General features: G+C 43.7%; 1 protein-coding gene across 5 annotated transcripts in view; it reads left to right on the forward strand.

The window, feature by feature from the left end:
* LOC141161605 (uncharacterized) overlaps positions 1-13,990 on the forward strand; it is a 273,682-nt gene that overhangs the window by 99,761 nt on the left and 159,931 nt on the right. For 4 of the 5 annotated variants that reach the window (XM_073646646.1, XM_073646645.1, XM_073646643.1 and 1 more), the window contains one exon: positions 12,480-12,636. In XM_073646646.1, coding sequence (XP_073502747.1) covers positions 12,526-12,636 — 111 coding nt within the window. In that variant the 5' untranslated portion in view covers positions 12,480-12,525. Of the gene's footprint in view, positions 1-12,466; positions 12,637-13,990 lie in introns of all 5 variants that reach the window. The other variant, XM_073646644.1, reaches the window with a different exon arrangement.

The raw sequence follows: 13,990 nt of genomic DNA on the forward strand, positions 1-13,990 counted from the left end.
CCCATGTATCCCTATTTTTAAATGCTGTGATTTGATTATGCAGTTTTGATGTAATTAATAAAGATTGTTTTTCTAACTAAATTACTCCATGTTTTCTCCATGGTTTAAAAATGTTTGTGGAGTAGAGTTCATTCTGACCTAGAATTTATGGTTTAACAGCTATGTTTGCTCTCGGGCATGTATTTAAGGCTATTGTATGTATGGTATCATATAAAGCAGCAGCAACATCTGCGTCATGTACGTGTAAAGAATTTATGTCTGTAAGAGGGAGAAGGGATTCAGAGAGTGAGTGTCGGTCAAAGTGTTTGAGGTTTCTGCGAGGGTGTGTAAGTTTGTGGAGTGGGGATTGTGGACCTGGAGAGGAGAGGGTAGAGAATGTGAGGAGGTTGTGGTCAGAGAGAGGGAGAGGTGAGTTAGAGAGGTTAGATCGGGAACACAGGCAGGTAAAGATGAGGTCCAGTGTGTGGCCATCTTTATGAGTAGCTGCAGAAGACCATTGAGCAAGGCCAAAGGAGGAAGTGAGGGATAGGAACTTAGAAACAGATGAGTGGGAAGAGTCAATGGGGATGTTGAAGTCACCCATTATGATAGTGGGGATGTCAGCGGAAAGGAAGTAAAGAAGCCAAATGGTGAAGTGGTCTAAGAAAGTGGTGGCTATCCCTGGGGGTCAGTAAATGATGGCCAGTTGGTGGTCAGAGGGGGAATAGATGCGCAAACAGTGCACCTCAAAAGAGGGGATTGTAACGGAGGGTGGCAGTGGGATTTGGGTGAAGGCGCAGGTATCTGACAGGATAAAACCTACGCCTCCACCATGTTTGCCGTTGGGGCGGGGGGTGTGGGAAAGGTTGAATCCACCATACGAAAGTGCTGCTGGGGAGGCAGTGTCAGAGGGGGTGAGTCTGGCAATTTTCCTAACCTTTAATATTACAGCGTACCATAGCAATCAGTAATATCCATTTAATGATTATCAAAATATTAAAATAAATTATGCTTGGAAATAAAACAATAATAGATAATAATTCATTATTAATCAGGTTCTTCATGTGATGGAACATTTTTATGTCACAGGTGTAATTTCCTTTTCCAACCCATAGGTGTCAGTGTGTTTTGATATAACAAGTGTTTATATCTTTACTACTCAAAATTTATTAACCAGATATATATAATAAACCAATAATACTAAAGAATATATACTCATGAGCCAAAATGAATAAATGAATGAAAGAATTACTTGTTGTATTTACTCTGAAAATTGAAACATTTTTCTTCTTATAGTGGAACCTTATCATTATATTTAATAAAGCAATATTCTTGTATTAGACATTACTTTATTAAATATTAATGTTTTTCTCAATTAAGATATTGACCTGAAATAAAATAAAAAATTAGAATTAAAAATGAAAAATTTAAAAATAAGAAGAAAGTAAGAGTAAAATGTAAAAATGAAAAATAAAATTAAGAATAAAAATAAGAATAAAAATAAGGCCTTTATATGTTAATGACAAATGCAGAGTAATTATATTCTTCATAAAAATACCCTTATATTTCCATTATCTGGATGATCTCATATTTGTCATAACCTTGTATTACCAAAAATGACCAAGTTATGCAGCTTTGCATGTAATACCCTTCTTAGTTATACCATTGTACCTTATTAATATTTCTTCTTTTTTTAAAATGTGTGACAAAAAAGTATTGATCAAAAATGATTATGTAATCAGGGTCAAAAAACAAATTTTCCCCCCTAATACCAAAAAATATTATTTTATAAAACAAATAATGTATCAGAACCAAAATTAAAAAATAATTAAACTTCTATAAATATTTTGCATACATTTCATATCAATTTGTACCTGGGTAACCATTAAAAAATAATAACCTTGAATACTATAAAATTATCATGTGGAAAAATCATTCTAAATGTAAATTTGCTTTATAAACCATTTTGATGTATGGTGAAATATACTTTATGTAGATAATACTTAATTATGTATCATAATATTCTCAGAATGAAATTTATTCTTGTAACTTCACATAAAGAAACAGTTTTTTTTTCACACATACATGAGGCCTCGGTCACACAAATCACACTTAGTGCTGCTCATCTACTTCATCTGTCATTTCACTCTGACATTTGATTTGTTGAACCATACATTCCATATGAATACATATTGTGAGGCAGTGACTGGGATCGTATGCAAGGGACGGTATATATCCCCCAGAATATGTACAGAGACTAGTGATAAGCGAGCACTAAAATGCTCGGGTGCTCGAAGCTCGGGTCGAGCACATTAGAATACTCGGGTGCTTGTCCCGAGCAACGAGACCAATGTAAGTCTATGGGAAATGCGAGCATTTTTCTGGTGGTCCCCCCCGGCGGTCTGAAGAAGGTCAAAAATTGCCCAAATCGATGGGAACGGTGCTCAATTAAACGTCAGGCAGGCAGAATATATAGGCAGACAGGCATGCAGGGTATATAGGAGGGTGCATGAAAAACATAGCAGGGCACTTGGAACACATTAGTGCCCTCCGATTTTCATGGACCCGTTTCTTTAAAGAAGCCGGCCGGCAATTCATCAGTGGCATAAACCAGTACCTGACAATTTAGAACAGAAAGAATAGAGCATCACACATAGATTAGATAGATAGAAACATGTCAGTCACATATATAATAAATACAGTGACAGTGTTGGTTACTGTACTTGTTATTTAGTGTTAAAATAAAGGATTTATTAATAAAAAATAATAGTGTTTTTGTCTCTTTAAAAAAGCCGGCCGGCAATTCATCAGCAGCATACACCGGTACCAGAAAATTTAGAAAAGAAAGAATAGAGCATCACACATAGATTAGATAGATAGAAACATGTCAGTCACATATATAATAAGTACAGTGATAGTGTTGACTACTGTACTTGTCATTTAGTGTTAAAATAAAGGATTTATTGAAAAAAATTGGCGTGGGGTTCCCGTAATTTTAGTCTCTAGCGGAGGTTAAGCAGACGGCTGGGGCAGATGTTTGAAGCCTGGGAAGGGGGTAATACCCACGGAGCTTCCCAGGCTACTAATATCAGCCCCCAGCTGAATACCTAGCCTTTACTAGCTATTAAAATGGGGGACCCCAAAAAAAAATGACGTGGGGTCCCCCCTATTTTAATAGCTAGCAAAGGCTAGGCAGACAGCTGGGGGCTGATATTAATAGCCCAGGAAGGGTGCCATGAATATTGGCTCCCTCCCAGGCTAGAAACACCAGCCGTCAGCCGCCCCAGAAATGACGCATCCATAGGATGCGCCAATTCTGGCACTTAGCCTCGCTCTTCCCACTGCCCTGTAGCGGTGGCAGTGGGGTAATAGGGCTGGGGTTGATGTCAGCTTATAATGCCAGCTGACATTAAGCCCAGGTTAGTAATGGAGAGGTGTCTATAAGACACCCCCATTACTAACCCCATAGTCAAAGTTAAAAAAAATCACAAACACCCAGAATAAAGTCCTTTAATTGAAATAAACACACAATTCTTTAATGTTCTAAATTAAACCATACTTACCGTCACGCCCATTCCAGCTGAAGCCAACGATCTCCTGCAATAAAAATAAAATAATAAACCAACCTCATCCTTACCTTTCCATGGTTCCCAGGACGGCTCCAGCTCTGCTACATTCACATGACAGGCTGGATCGCAGCCGAAAGCCGCCATCCAGCTTGCCATGCTGCAGACACTGAAAAGCGCAGGCATGCTTGCGCTCCTCAGTGTCTGGCTGTGACGGCATCCAGATGAGCCGAGTTCATGTCCAATGAACTCAGCTCACCTCATGCACGTCACTGACAGCGTGGGAGAATTCTCCTGCACATGCGGTGAGCGTGAGAGGATTCTCCTGCGCTCACGGCAAGCGCAGGAGAATTCTCCCACGCTGTCAGTGACGTGCATGAGGTGAGCTGAGTTCATTGGACATGTCCAATGAACTCAGCTCACCTCATGCACGTCACTGACAGCGTGGGAAAATTCTTCTGCGCTTGCGGTGAGCGTGAGAGAATTCTCCTGCGCTCAATGCAAGCACAGGAGAATTTTCCCACTCTGTCAGTGACGTGCATGAGGTGAGCTGAGTTCATTGGACATGTCGGGTACCGATGTATGCCGCTGAAGAATTGCCGGCCGGCTTTTTTAAAGAGACGGGAGCAAAAAAACACTATTATTTTTTTTAAAATAAATCCTTTATTTTAACACTAAATAACAGGTACAGTAACCAACACTGTCACTGTACTTATTATATATGTAACTGACATGTTTCTATCTATCTAATCTATGTGTGATGCTCTACTCTTTCTGTTCTAAATTGTCGGGTACCGGTGTATGCTGCTGATGAATTGCCGGCTTTTTATGTTTCACTGTGAGCACTGTTCCCATCAATTTGGGCAATCACTGTAATGCCACAACCACCATGGCTGTGACATTACAGTGAGTGGTAGACAATCCCTGCATGATTGGTGCTCTAAATAGCACCAAACATGCAGGATGGGGACCAGAGCTCCCACCCGAGCATCTCGAAAGTACTCGGCGAGCTCCGAGCATCTCGAGTACTGAGATGCTCGGGCGAGTACCGAGCAGTGGCGAGCATGCTCGCTCATCACTAACAGAGACCTATTAAACCCATTGGAGTGCATTGCAGTCACAGACACAGCTGCGGATTTAATGCAGGAATGAAGGTAAGCATTGACCTGGTCAGGCTATCTGGCTAAGGCAAATTAAGTAAAACCCACGCCTGGGAAGGCTCTGCACCCGTCAGGGTCTCAGCGGCCCGGCGCGGCCGTTGCCCCCGGCAACCGTTGTTCTGGACTTGTGTTAACCCGGCTGCGAACCGGAGGACTTTCTGTTTACCTGTGTACCTGTGAGAATAAAAGCTACTTATGTTGGACTTGCTTGGGTCACTGCCTCAGTTACTGCAAGGTGTGAACACTGTGGCCCTACAGCTTGGTGGAGAATGCGGGCATTGTGACTGAGGCATACCCCACCGGCAGCTGCATGACCACAATCCGGCCTGCCACCTTTCAGCCCCACCCCGTGAACAAAATGGAGGAGCTGTTAAAGCAGTTGGTAGTCACCCAGCAGCAACAGCAGGAGTAGCACCAGAATCTCCAACGGCAACAGCAGGAGCGGGAACAGCAGCACAATCAGCAGCAGCTACTGTACCAGCAGCAGGAAAAAACAAATGAACTGATGCTACAACAGATTGCTGCCCTGTGGGAAAACGCCACAATTCTGATACCGGAACGTTGAGAGGCCCGAGACAAGGTTCACTCAGCGTTGAGGAAGATGGGACAGAAGGACGACGTGGAAGCCTTCCTGACCATCTATGAGTGCATCGCAGAGCGGGAAAACATACCAGCCGGGCAAAGGGGGCCGAAGTGGTGGCTCCAGCCTGAGACTTTGACTCCAGCCCAGATGGTGGAGAGAGTGGTGGTCGACCGGCTGGTGAGGACTCTGCCGGCCGCTATCAAACGTTGGGTGGGGCAAGGAGACCCCGGCACCCTGACCACGTGGTCAGCCTGATCGAGTGGTACTCGGCCACTCAGGACTTTATACAGGACTCTGCCCCCTCGCGGCTGTCATGCTGGACCCTGCCAAACCAGGAACCGGGAAAGGGGTCGCATCCCTCTGCTGAGGACAGTCAGCATGGTACCCGTGCTGAAGGGGAACCCCGGAGTGAGAGTGGCAGGAGACCGGTTCCCTTCCAAAAGGTCACAAGATCTAATAGTACCTCCGCCATTAGGTGCTGGCGGTGTCAGGGGCTGGGACACTTGGTTGCTACCTACACCCTGACTACAGAGCCCATGGACTGCGGGTATAACTGCCGGGTCTCACTGTATACCCAGACCGTCTGCTCTGCGAATGCCGACTCCCCGGTCAGTGAACCCCAACTGTGCCAGGTACTGGTTAATGGGTACCCAACGGAGTCCCTCTTATACTCAGGGAGCCTAGTGACTTTGATACATGAATAGGTGGTGGCAGGAGACAACCCCAGAGGACGGACAGTCGGGGTTGTGTGTATCTATGGGGACCTCTGAGAATACCCAACCACGGAGGTAGTGTTTTACATGCCATGTGGGGACACAAAACATGTGGTGGGAGTGGTAAAAACTCTTCTCTATGGGACTGTGTTGGGAAGAGACTTGCCCCTGTTCGGGACTCTGTGGGAAAACAAAAATCACTCTTCCCCGGTAAAATTTATTACGGGCACTGTACCCGAAGAACCCGAGTCAGGGGTACCTAAGGTAGGGGTGTCCAACCTAGGAACAGAGTGTAACCCCGGTAGGTTTCCCCTAGAGATGCTGTCAGGAGAGGTCGAGGAGACCCCATTGATCCCCGAGCTGGAGGTGTCCCGGGGCACGTTTGGGACAGCTCAGCTACAGGATTCCACCCTGACTCGGGCGCGGAAAAGGGTGTTAGAGGTAAATGGTGTAGCTCAACAGCCCGGTGTAGATACTGTGATTCCACACATGGTAGTCAATGGTGAGTTTCTCTATAGGGTAGACAAAATCAGGGACAAGGTCGTGGAACAGTTAGTGGTACCTCAGTCGTACCGTTGGGCGGTTCTGGAGATGGCACAAACACACCTGCTGGGTGGACACTTAGGGGTTAAAAAGAGGCAAGAGCGTAATTTGCAGTGGTTCTTTTGGCCGGGGATTTACACAGAGGTTCAAAAGTACGGCGAATCCTGCCCTGAGAGTCAGCTGACCACACCCACCACAAGCTACCGTAGCCCATTGGTACCTCTGCCAGTGATAGAGGTACCTTTAGAACGGATTGCAATGGACTTGGTAGGGCCCATTGTAAAATCCACTCTTGGCCACCAAAATATACTTGTGGTCGTTGACTGTGCCACCCGGTACCCGGAGGCTGTACCACTACGCTGAATCTCGGCGAAACTGATTGCACGGGAGCTGTTTGTCATGTTCTATCGCCTTGGGCTACCTAAGGAGATCCTGACAGATCAAGGGACCCCTTTTATGTCCAAGGTGACGAGGGAACTTTGCAAACTACTAAAAATAAAACAAATGCGCACTTCTGCGTACCACCCTCAAACCGATGGGCTAGTAGAATGGTTCAATAAAACCCTCAAGTCCATGTTAAAAAGGGTGGTTTCTAAGGACGGAAGGGATTGTGACATGTTACTACCCTATTTGATGTTCGCCATCGTGAGGTACCCTAGGCTTCCACAAGGTTCTCTCCCTTTGAGTTATTGTACGGCAGACACCCTAGGGGTCTGTTGGACGTAGCCAAAGAGACGTGGGAACAAGAGCTGACTCCACAAAGGAGTATAATTGAACACGTGGCCAGTATGCAGGACCTGATCGCGGCGGTCATGCCCATCGTGAAAGAACATCTGTTAGATGCCCAGGCAGCACGGAGGCGCACATATACAGTACAGACCAAAAGTTTGGACACACCTTCTCATTTAAAGATTTTTCTGTATTTTCATGACTATGAAAATTGTACATTCACACTGAAGGCATCAAAACTATGAATTAACACATGTGGTATTATATGCTTAACAAAAAAGTGTGAAACAACTGAAAATATGTTTTATATTCTAGGTTCTTCAAAGTAGCCACCTTTTGCTTTGATGACTGTTTTGCACACTCTTGGCATTCTCTTGATGAGCTTCAAGAGGTAGTCACTGGAAATGGTCTTCCAACAATCTTGAAGGAGTTCCCAGAGAAGCTTAGCACTTGTTGGCCCTTTTGCCTTCACTCTGAGGTCCAGCTCACCCCAAACCATCTTGATTGGGTTCAGGTCTGGTGACTGTGGAGGCCAGGTTATCTGGCGTAGCACCCCATCACTCTCCTTCTTGGTCAAATAGCCCTACACAGCCTGGAGGTGTGTTTGGGGTCATTGTCCTGTTGAAAAATAAATGATGGTCCAACTAAACGCAAACCGGATGGAATAGTATGTCGCTGCAAGATGCTGTGGTAGCCATGCTGGTTCAGTATGCCTTCAATTTTGAATAAATCCCCAACAGTGCCACCAGCAAAGCACCCCCACACCATCACACCTCCTCCTTCATGCTTCATGGTGGGAACCAGGCATGTAGAGTCCATCCGTTCACCTTTTCTGCCTCGCACAAAGACACGGTGGTTGGAAACAAAGATCTCAAATTTGGACTCATCAGACCAAAGCACAGATTTCCACTGGTCTATTGTCCATTCCTTGTGTTCTTTTGCCCAAACAAGTCTCTTCTACTTGTTGCCTGTCCTTAGCAGTGGTTTCCTAGCAGCTATTTTACTATGAAGGCATACTGCACAAAGTCTCCTCTTAACAGTTGTTGTAGAGATGTGTCTGCTGCTAGAACTCTGTGTGGCATTGACCTGGTCTCTAATCTGAGCTGCTGTTAACCTGCGATTTCTGAGGCTGGTGACTCGGATAAACTTATCCTCAGAAGCAGAGGTGACTCTTGGTCTTCCTTTCCTGGGGCGGTCCTCATGTGAGCCAGTTTCTTTGTAGCGCTTGATGGTTTTTGCAACTGCACTTGGGGACACTTTCAAAGTTTTCCCAATTTTTCACACTGACTGACCTTCATTTCTTAAAGTAATGATGGCCACTCGTTTTTCTTTACTTAGCTGCTTTTTTCTTGCCATAATACAAATTCTAACAGTCTATTCAGTAGGACTATCAGCTGTGTATCCACCAGACTTCTGCTCAACACAACTGATGGTCCCAACCCCATTTATAAGGCAAGAAATCCCACTTATTATACCTGACAGGGCACACCTGTGAAGTGAAGACCATTTACGGTGACTACCTCTTGAAGCTCATCAAGAGAATGCCAAGAGTGTGCAAAGCAGTCATCAAAGCAAAAGGTGGCTACTTTGAAGAGCCTAAAATATAAGACATATTTTCAGTTGTTTCACACTTTTTTGTTAAGTATATAATTCCACAAGTGTTAATTCATAGTTTTGATGCCTTCAGTGTGAATGTACAATTTTCATAGTCATGAAAATACAGAAAAATCTTTAAATGAGAAGGTGTGTCCAAACTTTTGGTCTGTACTGTAATAAAAGAGCCATGGACAGGTCTTTGAGCAAGGATGATCGGGTGGTAGTACGTGTACCCTCAGCCAGGAGTGCGTCTGGGGGAGAGGTCAGGATAAGTGGTGCTCTCACTAAACAGCAGCGACGGGAGGCTCGCTCGCTGGTGCAGCAGAATACCGACGTGTTCTCAGAGCTACCGGGTAGGACTGGGGTTCTCCAACATGACATTGTCACCAAGCCTGGTGTAAGGGTATGAATGAGACCGTACCGGGTACCCGAAGCCCGGAGGCAACCATCATGGCTGAGGTCAAACAAATGCTCCAGTTAGGAGTCACGGAGCGAATGGGCTAGCCCCATCGTACTGATCCCGAAACCAGACAAATCATTACGCTCCTGTAACGATTTCCGGAAATTAAATGAAGTGTCAATGTTGGACCTTTGTCCAACGCCAAGGAGAGGAATGCGTGAGTCACCAGGTGGTTTTTGTCACTGAAAAATTTCAGATTCTCTTTAGAAGTCGCAGGCAAACGCAGATGCCCTGTCCCGGGCACCCGGTATTGTGACAAATGTTCAACCCCACAAGTTTGAACAGTGGGGGGGATATATGCAGTGTCTGGGATCGTATGCGAGGGACGGTATATATCCCCCAGAATATGTACAGAGACCTATTAAACCCATTGGAGTGCATTGCAGTCACAGACACAGCTGCGGCTGCAATGCAGGAATGAAGGTGAGCATTGACCTGGTCAGGCTATCTGGCTAAGGCAAGCAGATTGAGTAAAACCTGGCAGGACCTTCATTTCTTGGAGGAGGCTACAGGAAGGCAGTGAGGCGGCCTCCTCCCTCCAACACAGGTTTTCCAGTGGCTCTTGCCACAGATCCTTTAAAAACCCTGCATTAAGGGTTAATGTTGTTCAGTGTTTCGACCTGCTAGGAGCATAGTAGGAAAGCTTGGTGGACCTGTGAGTAGCTGAACCCACGCCTGGGAAGGCTCTGCATCCGTCAGGCTCTGAGCGGCCCTGCGTGGCCATTGCCCCGGCAACCGTTGTTATGGACTTGTGTTAACCCGGCTGCGAACCGGTGGACTTTCTGTTTACCTGTGAGTTTTGCTGAATAAAAGCTGCTCATGTTGGACTTGCTTGGGTCAATGCCTCAGTTACTGCATGGTGTGAGCACCGCCACCCTGTAAGGTTACTTTAGCTACAAAGCACAAACAATTCATGCACAGAAAATATTAGCAGCACAAAATAATTAATTAATAAGAGTTACACATAATATAGTTCAACTAGTTATATTGTTATTATTTTAAAAATGTTATACACATAAAATCATGCAGTTTTTTTCAACTTCCTGTGTGAATAAAGAAATAAATCCATGTAAGAGTTGTTTGATCAAATCCTGCTTTGGAATGAAAATTTTAAGGAAACATAAAAGATAAGATTAAATATCAAATTCATACAGCAACATAATAATTTAAATATCTTATACAAATATTGGTTGTAATTCAAAATATTGCTACTTTAATTTATATATGAGGTTCTAATTTATTAATTAATCAGATTTTAATTATATTACTATAAATATATATAAATACAATTATACACAATCTCTACTGTATACAAGTGTGTGTATATATATATCTCTGAATTTCTACAGACATGGATTTTGACCTCATATTTTGGCATGATTTTGTATAACTTTAGCAAATTTTTCCTAACTTTAATTTGGAGTTGGGCCTCTGTAGCTTCTCAATTCTCTGCTATTTTTAGTGGCCCTTGTACATCAGCTCCTCCTATGTCACTCATGTCTACTCCCAAGTCAAATAATATGTAAGTTTCTCGTACGTCAATCATGTCTCCTCCCATGTCAGTTTTTTGTATGTCCATCTCTTCATCAGACTCAAGGTCACCTTCAGTATTTGTTACAGACACGTGTCTTGCATTTTTCTCAATTTCCGCATTACAGTCAGAATCAGTATCACCATTTGACACTATTTCTACACAATTGGCCTGCTTAGACTTTTCTGACACAAGACTATGAAATACATCAACCAACTGTAGAATATTTCTCAATTTTTCTTTGTCTCTATGAAAAGATACTAACTTAGAATCTAACTGTAAGTTCGCCAATTCATATTCTATATATAAGCTAAGCCACAAAACATCTAAGTCAGTTTCGTCAGCAACTTTGAATTTAAGCTTACTTTGTTTAGCCAAAGAAGAAATTATGTCCATATTTTGTTTACCTTCAGATTTCTTAGCTTCTGGTGATCAGCATGTGTTATCCTCAGCTCGTCTGATTCTGATGCCTGTCAATCCATCTGGAGAATATATCAGTCCTCAATCTGTAGGTTCTTTCTGATTCTTGTGACAAAGTTAGTGGATTTCCTGACATTTGAACAACAGCTGCAAACCTCTTCTCTCCCCCCTTTGTTCAAGAAGGAAATTCAGTTGAAAACACAAAAAATCAGGACTGGTTGGCTTGCCAAAATGTAAAAAAATACTTATTTACATATATTTTTTTTAGAGGACCTCTTATCAGATGCGATCGGTCAAATAATATATCACAATATTCTTATAAAAAAAAATGTAGCGGTTTATTCTTGGATTGTCTGTTAAAAAGAACAATTGCAGTAGTTACATAAAATAGGTTAAATAGTTACAAAGTGATTGTCCATTTGTCCATAATTAGCTTAATAGTTGAGATTCACCCATCTTTTCCTGGGATCTTGACTGGTAGGTTGCGTCTGTCTGTGTCCAGCACGTGTGTCAGGATGACACCATGTGTCCGCTTGGGCCTACATCGGCAGCAGTTTCCTCAGCCAGCGTAGATCCTAGGACTGAGCTGTGTAATGTAGAATGGAAAGAGCGCGCCCCGATCACCTCTTCATGTATGGGTTATATAGGCCGGTCATACCAGCTGTTCTTCTACTTATGGTACTAACTTACACTGAACTAAAAATACACAAATAGCGCATGTCATATAGAAACCGTAGCACGATGGCTGATGCAATCTTATGCAATGTATGGTACAGAATTTAGAATGAAATGAATATCCATAATTAATATTTAACAGTTAGATAGGATGTCATCTCAGTTTTGCATTGAGGTAGCAATTAAACTTCCAATTTTACTGCATGTAGAGGATGGCTGCACCAGTGCAGGAAGTTGGTATGGGGAGGCACACTAGTTGGTTCAGGTACTCAATGGAAAAATCACTGGTTTCTGATGGGTCAGTCCGAGCGTAGCCCATTTAATGATTGTAGCGGAATTTATCTTTAGTATTTGAATATTGCAGCTGCTCATCTCTAAAGCTTCATTATTATGAAGAGTGAAGCTTCTGATGTTACTATTTCTACTCTTTGTGCTCTTATCTAAGTTTAAAACAAAGTCTATTGAAATGGCTAAAAGCTATCTGCTCCTACACTGCAATAATAATATTTAGATTTTTTTAACAGCTATTTACACCCGAACTAGCAACAATTAATCAAAGCACAGATCATCATGTCAGTCAACATGTTCAAGAAGATGACATATTCCCTAAAATATCAAAAGTACATGATTCCAGTCTCCGATGAAATCACCAATATGGTTTTATCCTATGTGAAAAGAAAAGTAAGTATAATAAGAAGGTAAGCCATTGAATGAAGTATTTAAATCCTATTTATATGTTATGCCAAAAGTAAACTATTCTGACTCCATTACTAGGCTGCAGGTGTGGGGCTCTTGAGACACTGTTTTTATGGCTGTCTCTATATACCAGTACTCACACAAAGTGATTTCATCAGATAGCTTAGCTCAATTAAAGGAAACACATATGAAGATTCCAGAAGAAATTTTATTTCCAAGCTGAATTCTTGTAGTTATACCAAATTACAGCATGTAAAGACAATTCTGAACCAGAGATGCAAAGAAATGAGCCTCTTAACATGGCTCGCATAAACTGACTTGGGAAGAAGTGAGGAGATACTGACAAGAGAGGGAGGACTCACCTCACCTCTCCTCACCTGCTGCTGCTGCTCTGCTCCGGACTCCTCAGTCGCGTTGCAGTCTTCCCGCTCTGGGCTGCCTGTGACGGCTCAGTAGAGGGCGCGGTGAAAAGACGTCATCACGCCCTCTGACCTGAGACGTCCCAGTGCAGCAGCCGCGGAGAATACAGGACCTGCTGTTGTGCACGGGGAGAGGTAAGTATTGTGCCGGGCCGCCATGGCTCTCAGAAAGCGGGGTTGGGGGGGCAGTGGTGGGTGCTGGCACCGCTCTCCTCCGCTCACGGGTCACATAGCACACCAATATCCCCACGGCGAGTGGGCTCCCCGCCTGCTCAGGGCCCTGGCACTTGCCTGGGTCCACTGGGTGCTGGAGCTGGGCCTGCATAGCAACGTAACAGCAAAAATGCATTATAATAGTGTATGATTCCCAAGTCGTGGAATATGACAAAAAACTTTCAGTTATGTTGCATTTTTTCTTTACAATACACTTGTATTCCCCACAAAATAATGATTGTGGGGCATCTTTTTTTCAAAATTTGCATGGTAAGTAGGATATTTCTCTAATAGTGATGAGCGAGCACTAAAATGCCTAAAAATTGCCCAAATCGATGGGAACAGTGCTCAAATGACTTACCTCTCCCCGTGCCTCCACAGCAGGTCCTGTATCCTCCGCAGCTGCTGCATTGTGACGTCTCAGGTCAGAAGGCGCAATGACGTCTTTTCACCAGAGAACTGGAGATTCCTCCGGTGGGTCTTGGCTTCTCCTTCAGGAGAGTTCATAGTGCCGAGGTGAGGCCATGATGATGATAGAGGCCACCATCTGCTTAGTTTTCTGTTACTTGGTATGCAAGAGCAAGTATGCAGCCAGCCACCCACCCACAGGCCGCAATACTAAACTGACAGATTTCTGGGCAGCAGCTTGCACTTGAAATGTGGCCCTTTAAGCTCGTGGAGGCGGAAGCTTTTCGCAACCTCATGCC

The sequence above is a fragment of the Phyllobates terribilis genome, unplaced genomic scaffold, assembly GCF_046119375.1.
Source record: "Phyllobates terribilis strain yellow unplaced genomic scaffold, ASM4611937v1 Scaffold_9__5_contigs__length_417890890, whole genome shotgun sequence".
Lineage (NCBI taxonomy): Eukaryota > Metazoa > Chordata > Amphibia > Anura > Dendrobatidae > Phyllobates > Phyllobates terribilis.